Source organism: Saccostrea echinata, unplaced genomic scaffold (assembly GCF_033153115.1).
Source record: "Saccostrea echinata isolate AGI-Se365-2 ecotype Australia unplaced genomic scaffold, CSIRO_AGI_Sech_v1 ptg000010l, whole genome shotgun sequence".
Classification (NCBI taxonomy): Eukaryota; Metazoa; Mollusca; class Bivalvia; order Ostreida; family Ostreidae; genus Saccostrea; species Saccostrea echinata.
Window position 1 is genome coordinate 9,198,001 of NW_026889759.1, and position 17,364 is coordinate 9,215,364.

General features: G+C 33.5%; 2 protein-coding genes across 2 annotated transcripts in view; one reads left to right on the forward strand and one right to left on the reverse strand.

The window, feature by feature from the left end:
- The window catches only part of LOC133184533 (uncharacterized), a 37,552-nt gene that overhangs the window by 8,971 nt on the left and 11,217 nt on the right, over positions 1-17,364 (forward strand). The window contains exons 7-32 of the mRNA XM_061319622.1: positions 243-308; positions 409-484; positions 588-682; positions 1,174-1,253; positions 1,352-1,418; positions 1,799-1,864; positions 2,181-2,299; positions 2,693-2,783; positions 3,061-3,144; positions 3,446-3,518; positions 3,714-3,763; positions 3,964-4,152; positions 4,265-4,312; positions 4,407-4,443; positions 4,802-5,093; positions 5,214-5,245; positions 5,353-5,462; positions 5,973-6,045; positions 6,134-6,201; positions 6,387-6,467; positions 6,571-6,611; positions 6,724-6,861; positions 7,149-7,236; positions 7,389-7,506; positions 7,618-7,733; positions 7,847-7,954. Coding sequence (XP_061175606.1) covers positions 243-308; positions 409-484; positions 588-682; positions 1,174-1,253; positions 1,352-1,418; positions 1,799-1,864; positions 2,181-2,299; positions 2,693-2,783; positions 3,061-3,144; positions 3,446-3,518; positions 3,714-3,763; positions 3,964-4,152; positions 4,265-4,312; positions 4,407-4,443; positions 4,802-5,093; positions 5,214-5,245; positions 5,353-5,462; positions 5,973-6,045; positions 6,134-6,201; positions 6,387-6,467; positions 6,571-6,611; positions 6,724-6,861; positions 7,149-7,236; positions 7,389-7,506; positions 7,618-7,733; positions 7,847-7,954 — 2,406 coding nt within the window. The remainder of the gene's footprint in view (positions 1-242; positions 309-408; positions 485-587; positions 683-1,173; positions 1,254-1,351; positions 1,419-1,798; positions 1,865-2,180; positions 2,300-2,692; positions 2,784-3,060; positions 3,145-3,445; positions 3,519-3,713; positions 3,764-3,963; positions 4,153-4,264; positions 4,313-4,406; positions 4,444-4,801; positions 5,094-5,213; positions 5,246-5,352; positions 5,463-5,972; positions 6,046-6,133; positions 6,202-6,386; positions 6,468-6,570; positions 6,612-6,723; positions 6,862-7,148; positions 7,237-7,388; positions 7,507-7,617; positions 7,734-7,846; positions 7,955-17,364) is intronic.
- On the reverse strand, positions 8,553-17,336 carry LOC133184329 (pre-mRNA-splicing factor 38A-like). Its single transcript, XM_061319358.1, has 9 exons — positions 17,200-17,336; positions 16,513-16,672; positions 15,948-16,069; positions 15,553-15,638; positions 12,964-13,062; positions 12,535-12,620; positions 12,375-12,439; positions 11,870-11,891; positions 8,553-8,948 (listed from the first exon to the last, which is right to left on the reverse strand). Exons 1-9 carry the CDS (start codon positions 17,327-17,329, stop codon positions 8,729-8,731), a joined length of 990 nt encoding a protein of 329 aa, XP_061175342.1. The 5' UTR covers positions 17,330-17,336; the 3' UTR covers positions 8,553-8,728.

The window sequence follows — 17,364 nt, forward strand, 5'->3', positions numbered from 1 at the left end:
CATTGTTGTTTTTGCTTGGAAACTGATGTCTGATGATGAAAAAATTCCATTTATTTTTATGTGTCTTTGAAGTATTGAAGTCATTTCCCTAAGTCATTTGTAGAAGTCTAGGAAACAATTTAGTCGCACCCACACAAACCGTGTACTGTCTTTGCTAGGGGATAAACAATGCAAACAGAACTTACCATGTGCAATTTGGGTTTGTAAAATCTGAAATTTATGCAGACTCTTTTTTTTTGCAGACAATCATATTAGCTGATGATGATGCATTTACGACAGAATGGGAATTGAAAGTTGCTCGCAAAAAGGTACATGTACATATATTTTAGATCAGTAGTAACTCAGATTTATTATGTTATGTTGAGATAATAAAAATGAATATATACTTACACTTTTATCTTTAAACAGAAACGATGGGCACAAAAAGAGGCCCAACTAAGGGAATCTTTAAAAATGACAAGTGATCCCCACCCCTTAGGAGCAGGTAAAAGAGTTAAAAGAAATAAATGTTACCAAGTAGTCTATTTTTTTATGCTCATGTATATATTATTGCAGTGACTCCTATATTTTTGACTGTCCTGTTACAGTTGCTGCCACCCCTTCTGTCACCCCAGTGTTTACCAGTTCTGGAGCTGCAGGAATTCTTACTAATGACCTTGTCAGAATCATGGAAAATGAAAAGGTTAAACAACTTTAAAAATTGAATTTATAGAATATATAAATTCATATATTTATATAAATTAATAAATTAACTGTGGAAAAATTTGTCAGAAAAGTTGCATCCTCTCAGTCTGCAGGGACTTGCAGGGAATTATTTGACTTACTGATAAATAGAATGTGTACTACAGTGAATCTTGTCTAACCTGAATCTTGTGTATTCTGAAGTCTTGCCTAATATGATGTTAAATTTAAGTCCCTTTTAGTAAATTCAGTTGTTTTAAATGTTATCTAATTTGGAATGTTTTCTAATCCTGCCAATTTATATGGAACCATTGGTGTCCAGATTAGAAAGGTTTTACTGTACATGCATTTGATTTTACAAGGCATTTTGATTAGTGCATGCTTGAGAGAAAATGACTTTGTTATATTTATGATCTCTTTTTAAACATGTTTTGTTTGTCATAAAACAGATTAAAGCTTGAAGTCAGAACTGTTATGATATTCTCATTGTAGCAAATTGGATTCACAGCTGAACCTATAGATGATAACATATATCACTGGCAGGTCAAGATATTTAACTTTGACCCCAAAAGGTCAGTATGAATAAATAATAATTGTCTTCACATACATACAGATGGATTAATATTTATGATTTGATGAAATACTTTTATATACACATGTATTCTACTAGTGAGCTGAGTCAAGATTTGAGTGTTATTGAGAAGAACTTTGGATATAACTACATTGAACTTGAAATGGTAAGTTTACTGTGCACTGTTGAGATACTACCCAGTATATACTGTATATCTAGATGAAAACAGACTTCAGGTTGTATTATTAAAACTTCATGGATTTCTCTGAATAAATTCAGTTCCTCAAAAGTTGTCAAAACAAAATTTTCTCTAAATCTCCACCGAAGTATTTTAAAATAAAAGATAAATGGCTTTTTGATACAATAACAATTTAAAATGGCACTATCTGTACTGAAGTCAACTTAAGGTGCATTTTCTATTCAGCATAAATCTACAGATTTAAGGTCATGATTTTGAAGGAAAGACTGAAGTTTTGGTTGATACTAGATTATAAACCTGTAGATGAACAATGATGAGGACATGCTGTCACTTACTTTGTTTTTCAGATGTTCCAGATTGATCTTTATCCATTTTATCCACCACTTGTAAAAGTCATGAGACCAAGACTTCAAGTAAGTCATTCTACAAGTCAGCGTACATTAATATTGACTCATCTCACCTGTTTCATTTTATTATTTTTTTTTTATCAGTAAACACTGGTATGCCTACATACAAAATGTAACTTGTTGGTACATTCATGTCTAGCAAAACATTTCTTAAAAAAAAAAAAAAAGAAAGAGGACACAAATTCAGATAGAAAAAATTATGTTTAGAAGTAATTGTTTGAATTTTAGTAGCTAAACTAGATTTATGTTGGGGATGAATGCATTGATCAGTGTTTTTGCATTTTAAAATGGGAGCATTGAGTGATTGTGATGGCATTTTTAGGGCTTTATGATGCAGAGAGTGACCAACATGGAGCTGTTAAAACTGTCCTACTGGTCCCCAACCAAAGACATGCAGAGCGTTATACTGGAAATCAAGTCTTTCTTACAACAGTGGGCAAGGTACAGCATGCTAACAAAACATGTGACTGTACGAGTAACACTAAGTTATCTGACATATTTTTGGTGTATTTATAAACATTGCTAGACGTACAGTTAATCAGCGACAGTGATACTCCAGGGACAATGAAATTGTCTATTATTATTATACACACAGTTGTAATTTGGTTAAAATATTTCATAAAATTTTACACCCTAGAGACAAAATATGACTCATAAAGAAACATTCATTCTGATCATGAGCACCATAAATACATGTAACAAAAATAAAAATTGGTATCCATCTCCAAGATCTATGTCTTAACTTTGTTGTATGGAACATTGTGTCTTTATAAGTACTTTACACTTCAGATTTTGAGCTTGTTTCATTATGAGTTCCTCTTTTGTATAATGTAGACTGGAGGTAGAAAGTGAGAGAAATGATGTACAGAAATATCCTCATGGGGCTTACCTAGAGATGGAACATCACCTGCTTACTCTAGCTCTGGTATGTCAAAAGTTCTGGGGGGAGGATCCAACTGGCTACTGCTTGATGAGGATAAGATGCTAAAAATTACAAGAATTTGAATTGTATCACGAGAAATTTCAAGCTATGATACATCGTTCTAGGTTCTACACATGTACATGTATATACATATACGATTTAACAACTAATCATGTGATTTTTAATTTAAAAAAAAAGTTAATTAATGTAATTTAATGTTGTACTATGAATTCATTCAAGCACATGAACTTTAGATATAGAAGACATTGATATGTTTTAGGTCAGTGAAGTTGTTCCTCGAGTGAATTTGAGATTTCAGATGGATGTAGACAAAATGGCAGCCATCAAGTCTCTACCTACACCAGTAAGTCCAGAAAAAGGCTTCTATGGTTGAAAAGGGTATTACATTCTGTATATGTGAGAGATGAGCAGATTTAAGAAAGTCAACTCTAAAAGTTTATTCATGTAATTTTTTTTCTGAAAATGAACCTGAACTTTATTTACAAACCAGGTACCCATACTTAAAGAAAAATATGTGCTGCTTTTACTAACACTTACCATGTGCTTTATTTACTGAAACTGAACTTGTGTTATATATACTTGCAACCTGTGCTGATATGTGCTTATTAAGCCTAATAGTTCATTTATGTTATGTTTTCTGACAGAGTAAGACAAGACAAGAATTCAGTAGGGAGTACTGGGCAAGAGGTACAGGATATGGCCATCACAATAGACCAGGTAAAATATTCACCTCAAATGTTATTTTTATTGACAGGCAACATCGTACATGCATTACTGTACATTTACATATATATATACTTTTCAGGAAAAAGTTTAAACTGTAACATTTCATGATCTTTGTAATTTTATTTTGTAATACATGTACAAGTAATTTTATTTCAGTGGAAAGAAAAATTTATGTATTTTTTTCAGAGTGGGATATAAATGCTTATCTTGCTGCCCAGAAGGAAAAGGATAATAAGGTATGGTAATGTGTTAATTACCAGTACATGTATTATATCATCTTCCCCAGATATGGAGATACCTGTATATGAAATATAAACTTCATATGTGGGTTTAATTCTTGTGCTTTGCAAGCTGATTGTGGTCTTGAAACTTGTTTTTGCATTATATTCAGATTTTCTACAGATACACTGTATATTGAAATATATTTTGTCTTTAGATTGAGAGTGTACTTCACCAAATTCTAGAAGAGTTAAAGTTATTGTACTCCCAGCATGCACCACAGTTGAAGCCTCGTCCCCGAGATAGTTTGAAAGACCCAGGGATCCAAGACACAGGACAAGGAGTGGATCCAGTTTATGATATGTACACCGTTCTAGAAGGATCTGCCCTTATACCATTCATTGAGGTACTCTTTGAATTATGTCAACAATATTGAAAAGAATCTATATGCTCATTTGACAACAGATTAAATTTAAACAATTTAAATGGGTTACTTATACTTTCTCCCCTTTTTACAGCAATATCTAATGGCAGATTCATTCTTAGAGATTTGCAGGCATTCAGAGGTTTGTGTGCACGTTCAAAGATAATAATGTAAAGAAAGCTACAGTAAAGATGATGATGAGATACATGCACTTACATTTATTACTTTTTTTTCAGGTGTATAAAGTTATAGTAGATATTGTAAAAGAATTAGGTAAGTATAGAAGTACAGTGAAACTTGTCTACTCTGAACACCACTGGTTCCATAGAATTTAGCCAGATTACACAACATCTGGATTAGACAACATTTTAAGCAATTAGATATACTGAAAGGAACTAAAATTTTCATCATATTAAGCAAGATTTCAGAATACGTACCATCTGGAATGGATAAGTTTTACTGTACACTCAATTTAAAGTGCATTTTTTTTTTATTCACTTTAAATAAAAAAAAAGTTCTAGTTAAAAAAATTAAATTCCAAACTCTATAATTATCCAAAACTTTATGAAATAGTGGTAACTATTTCAAACACATTGAGTTATGTTGGACTACAGATTACACAACATTTCAGCACGCCAGAGACAGTTTCTGCCCTTGTTGTGTGCATTACCCAATCAGGAGATGTCTATTTATCAGCTGTTGTCCCAGCTGGAGCAGCGTGCTTCAATCATGCTGCGGCACCTGAACAAAGCTGGGAACGGAAGCGTACCAAAGGCACAGCCTCCCAAACCCACAGAGACCGAGACTACCACCAGTTCTTTCAATTTGTTTCCCAAATGTTTCACCAGATGTCGAAGTTCACCTAGCACGCTTAGTTCCCCTCCATCTTCAGAGTCAGAAATGGCTGAAGAAAAATTGGCTAGGTATCAGCATTAATGATAAAAATGTTATTACGCAGAGATTTACCATTTTGTGAATATGACATCAAGAAAATCATGTTTTTGGTTTTTTTTAATACTGTATTTAATTTTTTTTTTTTACAGAGAATTTGCAGTTCTCTTTAATCTGGTAAAGGGTAAGTAGCCTATTTTTTTGTAATAAAAAAGTAATTCAATTTATATTCTATGAATAAAAAATGGACTGGTTTTAAGTATATTTAAATGTTAACAATCTGTTGTGTAGGTATGCTGGAATTGGATGGATTATTATCAAACAGCTCTTCAACATCTAGTCAATCATCACTAGAGAGTGACAAAAATTCCCCTAAACAAGAAGAAGTTTCATCTGAACAGGTAATGGCTCCCCTGAACAAGACAAGGTCACAACAGAATAGGGAAAAACTAAATTAAATAAAAAATGATGAATAATCAAGAAAAAAACCCTCAATTAAAGGGAGACCACTATGAACAAGTAAAGCTACTTTACTTTTCCTGATTTGTGATGTAAAGCACATGTAAATACAAGGAATACATGTTTACAGTAAACATTATGGTTGCAACTGAAGGGAGAAAAGCTGAGTCAAGCCTCATAATCTTAAACTTGATAGAACTGAGAAAATACTTCGAGATATTTGAGGATTTGAGATATCCAGGGTAAAATACTCAAGAAATTAGTGTTTGGACTTCAAAATCCCTCCGACATATCCATGGTATTCGAGATATCGGTGTTCAAGATACAGAAGTTCAATTGTATCGCATTTTTCATGCTCATGAACATTGTATACTAAGATGTATTCTCAGTTTTCAACTAGTTGAATATTCTCTTTTGTCTATGCAAACTTAATGTTTTTTTATACATTTTAGCAGGCACAAGTTGTTGAAGTTCAATATAAACGAGCATTGCAGCCTCTACAGTTGGCAACAGCATCGTTTTCTTGTAAGTAATATTCTCTCTCTGTTATTTTTATTCTTAGTACCAGATAAATCATGTTTAATTTCTAAAATCACATTTTCCTCTTTTCCAGTGGAGGGCACAAGCTGTCACAACTATGCATCAGACTTCAAGCACACACAAAATGTCTTACAGAAACAGGTTAGAAAATATAGATATTTTGATCTTCTTTTTGTCATTTTATTCACAAAAAAACATTTGTTTGAACTTTGTAAAAATCAGAAGATAATACATACTGATAAGTAGTCACACATGAATCATAACAAGATAAAGTTTTGTTTATCAAAAATAAAGCAATGCTTGAGTCCTTTTCTTCTCTTTAACAGGTGTTGCGGATTGCCCAAGAGTTATCTTCTCTTTCCACCTCTCTTCCTTTGGAATTATCTTCTAGTATATTTGTCAGAACTGTGAGTATTACAGGAAAATATCTGATGTATTGATGATGGAATAATATGAAAACACATTAATATTCGATGATTTTCCCTGAACATGATCTCCTCTCCTTTTTAGGATGATGACAAATTAACTTTGATGAAAGCATTAATTACAGGGTAGGTTCTTAGCAGTATTGACCGTTTTTCTGTTTGGAAATGTATTTCCCTTCCATACTCTCTTCTAATATTTTTATTTTTCCAATGAAAGAAAACCAACTTTCTCTTTCAGACCTGAAGGTACACCATATTCTGGAGGTTGTTTTATATTTGACATTCATTTCCCTCACATGTATCCTCAAATCCCACCCCATGTCAACCTACAGACCACAGGAGGGGGCAAAGTTCGATTCAATCCCAACTTGTATGCGTATGTTTTATTTTCACACTTATCCATTTTGATCTTGTTTTTCTTATTACGTGCCACATCAGCAATTTTTAAGAATATTTCCTTTACTGGTACATACAGTGTACATGTAATTATGTCCCATGACTTTATCTAAAGATAAATAAATCCCCCAATTTTTCACTCAGAAGAAATGAGTAGCGTCACAAGTATGTACATGTATAATGTAACTCAGGTATCTTACTGCAAAATGGCCTTCTCAGAAGACTGTGCTCATTCATCTGCATATTTCCAATTTCTTCTTTCAACAGGTGTGGTAAAGTGTGCCTGTCCTTACTGGGTACCTGGGAGGGACAGAAGGGGGAGCAGTGGAATGAAAAGACCTCCACTCTATTACAGGTATTGACTTGCCCCATCAAAAAAAAAAAAAAAAAACTTCAGTGTTTACAGACTACAAGGTCCACTATTATAATGTTCAGTATATATTCTATTCACCATGGTTTAAATAAACAAAATTATTTCTAATTTCTTTTTTTTTTTGTATCTGACAGGTGCTTGTCTCAATCCAGTCCTTAATCCTAGTCCCTGATCCGTATTTTAATGAGCCTGGATTTGAACAGGAGATTGGAACTGATGCTGGGAAGAAGCACAGTGATGATTATAATGAAGGTAGGTAAAAAGAAAACATAAGTTTACTGATATAGGACTGTGCATGATTCTTTATCATGTTATGTTAAAGGTTTTGTTAGATTTTGAAATAAAACATTTGTATATCTGCAGATGTGTGTTACAATAATATAAAGTATGCAATGATCAGCCAGCTTCAGTATCCACCACCAGAGTTTGCAGATGTCATAAAAAATCATTTCTACTGGAAAAAACAAAGGATTCTTGAGGTACACATAACTGAGATTTAGTTCAGAATACCCTTTCCAGACTTGGAAATACTTGTACATGTAGTATGTATATACATGTAACAAAGTAATGAAGTCTGTATATGTCATTTCAGGAAGTAGATGGTTGGGTGAAGAAGCATGGTAATAAGAGACTAGAAAGAATGGCACAAAACCTAAAACAGGAACTCAAAAAATTACATCAGCCTCCTCCAAGTTCTGTATCCTAACACACCAAGGTTACTTGTTTGACTTACCCTCTGTCTCAGTGTAACTGACAAATCATGCTCAGCTTTCCTCAGTGTAACTGAAAACATTACTCTGAATGGAAAGTTACCCCCCAACAGCACGTGTACTTTGTGCCAATCAGCTTCTGTCAATGGAACAATTTTAAGATGAGCTCAAAATATTGTGAACCATTGGAGCCCCTTACAAAGAATTTATTTATCATTTTTATATCAGAACTGACAAGGAGAAGTTTGATGTGTTTAAAAAACATTTTTCCTTGGACACAAAATTTAACTTTTGTTAAATTAACATATTGGTGTAGTTATAGTAGCATTCTTGGTCTTGCTACCATAATATATAATTATTGGCATTCACCCTCATGTAATTTAAAATGTACAAGTGTAATTGTGCCAATGTAGAGCACCTGTATTGACACACTCGGCCAAAAGGTTTGGTATTTTTGTGATCAGTTGTTATGATATGGTTGTTGATATTTGAAGAGCATCTAACAACGCTACATCTTGCAATCATTTCATTTTTGTTACTGATATTAATGAATTAAGCAAGATAAACATTGTTTCTCATTATTTTGATGTTTGTTTTATTTCAATTAAAAAAAAAACTTTGAAGTTTAATATTTCATACATGTAGTTAAAAATTAAATTGTTCCATGTCATTGAAAAGTTGATTTGCTTTCTTTTAAAGTTTTGTTCCACAAAACATGGTACTCGGAATTCACATAAGATGACAATAAAGCAACAAACTCCATGTTATTTCAGGGGTGGTAGTCCCAGGGATGCTCTGAGTTCATTGGTCTCTGCTACACTAAGTTCCGCCTTTGATTCAGACCTGGACCCACCCTTATCTTTCTCTCTATCCCTGTCCTTGTCATCCTTGTGATGACGACTACTGCGATGGTGACGTTTCTCTCGGTCCCGATCTTTGTCTCGGCTCTTGTGCTCGTGACGATGCTTCTTGCTTTTCTTGCGACTGAAAAACATTACATAATGAAAGATAGATATTTTAGAATATAGCTTCTTTCAGGACTTTAAAAAATTTGTGGTAAAAGTAGAAAACTGACTAGTCAGCATGGGCCCTGCTGACAGAAATATACAGGTAATTAAAAGTTGGATTGGCCATAGGGGTAAGGATGTGATTTGTGATACCATGTAGCTCAATCAGCTCTAACCACTATTCAGGCCGATATCCATGGCCCAAACTATCACAGTATTATAGAGCATACAATAACTGATGCATGCATTATATGAAGACCAGCATTCAGTGAGGCCTAGATAAACTAGAAAACTGACCAGTCAGCAAGGGCCCCGCCGAGGGGTGAGAAATATAAGGGTGCAGCTTACAGAATGAGAATTTTGATTACAAAAATTAAAAGAAATATGAAGAAGAATATGCAATAACAACTGTATTTATAAAATTTCAAGATAATTCCTAAATATCCAACAACCTGTAAGGAGTATCCCTGTATTAACATATTAAGGCAGTAAAAAACATCATACATAACGTAACATGTATCTATAATAACTCAATTAAATGTATATTTAAACAAGAATAAAGCATGTGTTTTTTAAAATGCCAGCCTTCAGTGAATGCAAATATCACCAAGGCTTGACCTTAACTTCAAAACAAACATCAGTTGCAGACAAAGGTTAATTTATCTTAAAGTGACAAATAAAAATAAGCCTGGAAAATTTTCTGCCCCAAACATGATAATTAATCCCAGGGGGTTAATTGTACTGCTCTCTCATCCTTTTCTTCCAAGTTTACTATAAGAACTTTTTCAGTAATGATAGAATGAGTTTATTATCAGACTATGTGATAAAATTCATAGTATTCTTGAATTTACATACAGCAGCAAAAAAAAAAAAAAATGTAATAAATAAATAAATAAAAACAAATTAAAAAAAAAAAAACCCCATATCTTTATGTAGATCTTGTTTTTAGTTCAATGAAATCATAACTCATTGTGTATTTTACCAAAATAAAGTATGAATATTATTTAAATCCACATTTCAGAACATGTAAACATCTTTCAGAATTGACCTTAACTTCAAAACAAACTTCATTTGCAGACAGAGGTGTTAATTAATCTCAATTTGACAGAAACAGATAATGCTTTGGATTTTCTTCAAGAGGAAAGTTAATTAATCCCATGGGACTAGTTGCAGCTTTCACAGTTTACAATAGGAATATTCTCAGCAGTTATCTCTCTTTGCTCTGGCATTCATTCTAATGTAAAGTTAAGGAATCTACCCCACCACCCCAGCTCCAAACTGGATGACATAGAGAACCAAACTTAGCATCAAAATATGTCTTACTGCCTCTTCAACCAACATACCAAATTTGAACTTAATTGGTCAACTACAAAAAAAGTTATTAGAAAAAAACAGAAAATTTGTGGACGGAAGAATGACAGACAGACAGCTAGACAGCTGGACAGACAGACAGAGTAATTACTATAGGGCACCCGCAAATCCTTGCGGGGCCCTAATAAATTGTGTGTTTCCGGTTCCCCAACCGACTCTTGATCATATGAGCCCACCTGGAAAATTTTTCTGACGTATACTTCTTTATTATTATTATACATGTAATTAGAAATTCTTATCTCGGGTCTTTTTCTGTGTTTTGAAAAACATATCCTATAATCATCAGCAACTTCCCCGGGAAAGAGGCCCCATAAGCTGTTCGTTTGGGGAAAAGAAGTGAACATTGTTTCTCATATAAAATATTGTTTATCTTCACAGTTAAACAACAAGAAAACATTGATGTAACCATCAATTGTCGCCCGGGAAATAAATAAAGTAAACAATGGAAATGAGTCTTGATCATCAAACCGCTTCGATATGTGTGAAAAAGGCATGCGTCTAAATGATGGAGACGATAGTAGAGACTATTTTGAAAACTTATAGTCGGATGAAAATCGAACAAAAACGATACCCTTTTAAACTTTATCAATTCCTCAAGTAAATGTTGGCTGCATAAAATATAATTTGAAACCAGACACATGCATCACCTATTTTCAAAAATGTCTTTCACTTTAAGATTATAAAACACGAACTGTGTAAAGTACGTTTTTACGTTTTTATGCGATAAGTAAAATTCGATGTTCTAAAAAAAGGGACCTGTCGTTTTTTCGATAGTAAATGATAAGCAACTTTATATATTAAATATGAAAAACATATACATTTTTACAGATTCACTTTATGGAAGTAAAATTATTGTGTATCTCGTAATTTATAAAGGGAAAGAACATTCTGATTAACAATCTTTTTAATGTTTAGAAAACCTTTAATTCTGAATAACTTCTCCCACCTCAATCCTCATATACCAACACTTAAACTTATATGTATAGAGCAGCCCGGTCCTCCGGGCTGCAATGAAATGTATAAAAAAAAGGATGTTTTTCCTACCTACATGTACCTACCCTATTTTTTTCCACTCTGGAATAGGAAACACATTTATTTATCTAGGCCTGAATGAAAACATCACACAGGCATATTCTGTTCAACAGACTTCACTTGCTGGCAGGGGTGTTCATTAATCTTTAATTAATCTTGACTAATAAAGATTAGGGTCTAGAGATGATCACTCCTTTAATATGGATTTGTTAGAGTTATCTTTTTCTACTGAGTTTGTATTTAATAAGATTTTTTTCCCAAGAAGTTACATGCATATGTCTTTGCCTCTAACAAAGGTGTTTACCCAATCATCCCATCCATATGACGTACAGAATAAAATTTGGAAAACTACTAAAATATGCCTTCATGTTATAACATCATGCCATACACTTTATCAAATTTGAACAGCATAAAAGAATATTAAGAAAAAAAAATTGTGTCCTTGCAGGGCACTATTTAAATTTTCATTGTGATTAACTGAACAAAACCACTTACTCTTCATCTCTGTGTCTTTTATCTGAAATGGCAAAAAAAAGTAAGTAAAATACTGAAAACTATCTTTAATATTATACAAGTATGTGAAATGCAGAAAAAGGGGGTGCATTACATTACTGCTACATTTTCATAATCGTCATTTCCACTATAAACTAATTACCGCTACAAAAAAGTAAATGTTACTGTTGCATTTATATGTATACATTACTTTTTTTCTACATACATGTATCTACAGTTTAGAATTTTTTTAAAGTCATATTCATACAAAATATTTAACCATCAATGATTAAACCTGCATTGCTGAGATTTGTAACGAACTGCTCAAGGTAAGCCATGACGTTCAACTAGTACTGATTCTATACTAAATTACTAATCTAATGTAGCAGTAATGTACACCTGAAATCTAACAGAAAAGTACCGGTAGTGGTAATGAGTCAAAATTTCTTGCAATGTACATGTACCAGTAAAGTGCTCCTGCCACAAAGGGAATAGAAGTAAATCTTACCTGTGGGTGACCTCTTCCTCTTTTCTCGATCTCTTGACCTTGACCTTTTCCTCCTGTCCCTATCCCTATAAATGGATGATTAAAATTCAAAGTTTAGATAAGGAACAACAAACAACTTGTGCCAACAATTTTTCCTGTAAATAGCAGTATTAGAAAATACCTGTTTCTGGGTGAGGGTGAGCGGCGGTGCCTAGGTGGTGACCCTCGATCTCCATGTCTTCTGTCAACAGGAGAGGGACTTCTTTCCTGGGTCATAAAAAACACTACGTAATCAACTAAGTCTTAATCAAGGAATCCACTTATTACTTAATAATTTTATTTCAAAGATGTTGTGAAATGTTTTGCTGTTAATGGTTTTGTATCTATGATGGGATAAACAATTTTAACAAACTTTCAGTATTCTTTCTGTGGTCCTGTAGCAAAAATATACTTTAAAAAACTAACTTATTTACTGCAGAACATTCTGTTTAGTAAATCAGTTACAGTGGGTAAGGTTTAAGGTTGAATAGTAACTTGTATCTGGAAAAACAGAGTGAGTATCCTACGTAATGTGCACACATTTAAAAAGACTGTAATGTGATTATTATACCATGGCCTCTTCTTCGTCCGTGTCCATGTCCTCTAGATCCTCATCAAGGGCACTGACCCGGCTCTCCAGCTCATTGTTCTCCTCCAAAATGTGGCGCTTCTGTAACAAATATACCTCAGCAATCACTTGTATGAACAGTATCTGTTATGTGTGTACCGGTAGGGTATTTTTTATTGCTTTTTCTATTTTAAGAGATACATTCAGAATGAGATTAAAAAACAAGAGGTACTGTGAGCACTGAGCTCACGAAACGATATCCCCCGCCTCCCATATGTTTATAATGGTCCTTGTTTTGCTATGGGAGACCCGAAATATGGGTCCGATCAAAAAGTGAAATAGGAGGTGCATAATGGCACTATGTAACAAAGATTCTGTGAAAGTATAAAATTTTATTGAGTGGTACAAGAGGAGTTGTGGATAAGAGATGGGTACCCCTCAATATAATAGAAAGAATGGCAGTGTCTATGTTTTGCTGTTGGAAACAAAAAAATATGTGTCCAAATCAAAAAGTAAAAATAGGAGGTGCACAATGGCACTATGTTTGTTGTTCAACATCCCTCTTGAGAATTTTTCACTCATATGGAGACGCCAGTGGAGGGCTAAAAATTTTTACCTATACTCGGCACTCAAGGCAATTGAGCAGTGAGGGATCTTTTTTGTGCCAGCACCTACTGCGACAGGGGACCTCGTTTTATACAGTCTCATCCGAAGGACTGGTCTTTACATCCCGCAGTGGGATTTGAACCCGCGACGTAAGGATCAACTCCTTCTTCTGAGACTCTAGAGCGAAAGCTCTAACCACTGCGCCACACGGGCGACCAATGGCACTATGTAATAAAGATTCTGTGGAAAATTTTTTTGAGTGGTATAAAAGGAGTTGCTGATAAGAGATGTGTACCCCAAAGCGTAATGGACGAACGAACACACCCATCACTATATACCCCCTACTTTTCAAGCGGGGGTACAATTAAACAAAACTACACATGTAGCTATTTATCTAAAAAGTTCAAAATTAGGAAATTCTATATAAAATGTGCATGTATAAAAAAATCAGTTTAACTACAATTGAATCTGCATTTACTAAATCATATCTTAAAGCATCATAAGGATCATACATAAATTTTCTTATGGTTAAAGCAATTGCATTCCTAGGACTTTCAAAGAAATATAAGCAGGGTACATACTAGCACTTTAGCCTCTGACCTAAACATGCATGCTGATCTACTCCTGTTGTCTAATATGACAGATTAACATGATTTGAGTTTGAGGACATGTGAAATTATAGAAAAAAAAATTGAAAAATAAGAAAGTGAACAAAAAAAATTTGAAAAATAAGAAAGTGAACAAAAAATGTCTGACATAATAAAGATGTCGAATAAATCCATTAGTTATGTTCCCCAAACGAAGTTTGGGAACATATTGTTTTTACTCTGTTTCTTACTATTATTATTATTCTTTCTTTTTCTTATTTCTTCTCCGGTACTTTTTTGTCCGCGAGTGTTCTAGGAAACTGCTCATCCAATTGAGTTGAAACCTTTTTAGGGTTAATAGGTATGTTGTGTAGATGTGCGGAACGAAGGTCATTTTGCGCGCACACGCATGCACGTGCGGGCACGTGCAATGAGTGAAATGACTAATGTAATTAATATAGCCGTAACTTTTATCTTTTTTGATGAAATGCTTTGAAACTCATAACATAAGGATATATTAGTAGTGTAGACATGATGACATTGTCAAATTAGCACGAACTCACGCGTATGCACGTGCGCTTCGCTCTGATTGGTTGAAACAAAAATCTTAATATCTTTCTTGTTTTTTGATAAAATGATTTGAAATTTTAAACATAGTCACACATTAGGATGTTCTACAATATGATATAGAAGAATTATCATGAAAACACGCGCATGCACGTGCGCTGCAATCTGATTGGCTTAAACTTTAAATATCTATAACTCTCCTGGTTTTCAACAAAACAGGCTGAAATTTAGAACAGACATGGACATTATGGATTCCTACAGGATGGTATGGTCATCATGCACATGCATGCATATGCACGCGTGTGCAGTGCGAAAATTACAAATACACTTGATTTACCGAATTTTTTTAATACTTTTTGATTAAATGCTTTGATATTTAGTATATTAAAATATATTAATAGTGTTGTCAAAATGATATGGTCATTACGCACATGCATGCACATGTGCGCGCGTGCAAATGCTCAAATGACCAATATACTTGATTTAGCCATATTTTTTCTACTTTTTGATTAAATGCTTTAATACTCGGTATATTAAAATATATTTATATTGTAGACAAGATGATATGGTCATCATGCGTATGCATTTACGTGCGCGCGCGTGTAATGCTAAAATTTCCAATATACTTGGTTAACTTCGGGGAAAATGTTGTTAAATTCTAAAATGCATAGAGTTTGCCTTATTTAATGATGTTTAAAGGGAATAAGGCACCAAAAGGGAGTTGGGGAGCGTTTGGGGAACATCTGTAATGGTTCCCGTTACAATTAGCCCTAGTTAAAGTTATTTTAGAGTAGCAATCATGCATAACTTCATTAAATACTTGGTTTCTTACCTGGATTCTGGGAAGAATGATGTCACAAACACGTTCATCTCTCAATAAATTGTCAATAAACTCATCCATGTGGATCAAATAAAATCCTGAAATGACAAATGTTATTTCAACTGCAGGTTTTCTAAACAACTGTAGAACTTTACTCTCCAAAATCTGATATAGGAAATATGATATAAAGTGTAGTGATACATTTCCTCAGAAATGTTACCTAATAAGGACATGTTAAAGTCTTCAATTATACTATACATGGTTTGCAGACAAACGGACAGAGGGAACAGACCAAAAACCATATGCCTCCAAATCTAAGATTACATGGGCAAAAAAATCTGTCTATCTTCTGAAAGACTAACAAGACATCCGATTCACTGAGCTTTTTGAGTATTTTGATATGATACCTCCATCTCTGTTTTGCATCTTTAGCTTTCTGTAATCATAGTAGAGAGGTTCAAGGTATTTGAAACAATCTAATGTTGTTCCTGTCAGTCTCATGTAGAATGCTCCAAGTGCTCTGACATACCTACAACATTCAGAATACCACTGGAATAAACATAACTCAGTACATTGTATTTTAACACCTTATTGTCAAATGATATATTATTTTATTCATAAAATTATGTTGAAATAGAAAAGTTTTTACTCCATTTACAGACATTAAAAAGGCATTTGGGTTGGCACACATACCTAGGGTCAGTTGGGTAACCGTAAAGAAACCTTATTTTGCCTCAAAGTCTACCTCTTGTATCACAGGAATAGAAATTTACATATAGAAAACAAAAAACCCTTTCTTTAACAAAACTGCTACAGACTGGAACCTTCTGGAAGAATAAGTAGTCCATGTCCCAAAGTTAGAGAGCTTTAAGGCCTTGTTAGAACACTATCACGACTAAATGTGCCCTCCCCCATCACATCCAATCCTATGGGATTCTGTGATTTATAGATACGGATAATTTTGGGTCTTACTTGAAATTTTCATTCCTAATAAATTCCACAACTATGTCTTTTTCTGGTTGAATTTGCAGCATTTTCAGGACTAAACAGAGGAACGGCGATGGTTTGACATTTCCTCCATATACCCCTCCTATGTACTTCAATTCCATTGCCTTGTCAACAAGCAATTCCGCTGTAAATAAATTTTTTTCAAAATTAGAAAATGTCTTAAAAAATTTGATAATGTCTTTCATGAACAAAAAAATACCTTAAGGATATAACAATTTTTTCTTCCAAAATTCAAACATCTTTTCTTAAAATTAATAGGTGCCTGCCCTCTCTAATGATATCTGTTTAGGTTAACAACTTTATGTTTGACCAAGCCACATGATTTGGTGAAAATGAGAAAATGTAACTTTACAGTTCAATATATATATATATTTTTTTGAAAAGTTTAAAAAAAAAATATATGATATTTTGTTACCATCAAGTTTCAGGGAACATTTTCAAGAGTCTAGTTTACATTTTTATATAATTAATTTCCTAATAAGATTTTTATTGAAAGAAATATTGAAAAAAAGTAGCAATGTAACTCCTCTGTATGGGAGATAAGAGAATATTTGTATGTGGTATCTTTCAAAATATGCTTGTTTTTTTGTGAGTCCCGAATTATCTCTTTCCATTTTCTTAAATAATAATTTCGAGACAGAAAATCAATACCTGTTAAAGCAAAACATTCTTCCTTCCAGTATCTACACTCGTAAATGCGAGTTCTTATTATTTTTTCGACCAAATACTGTGGATTTGTCCCTTTTACGGAATGAGCGTCTTTCACAGTCCTGTTCGCCATTTTCTTTCATGTTAAGTATGAAAAATTTCGAGGAG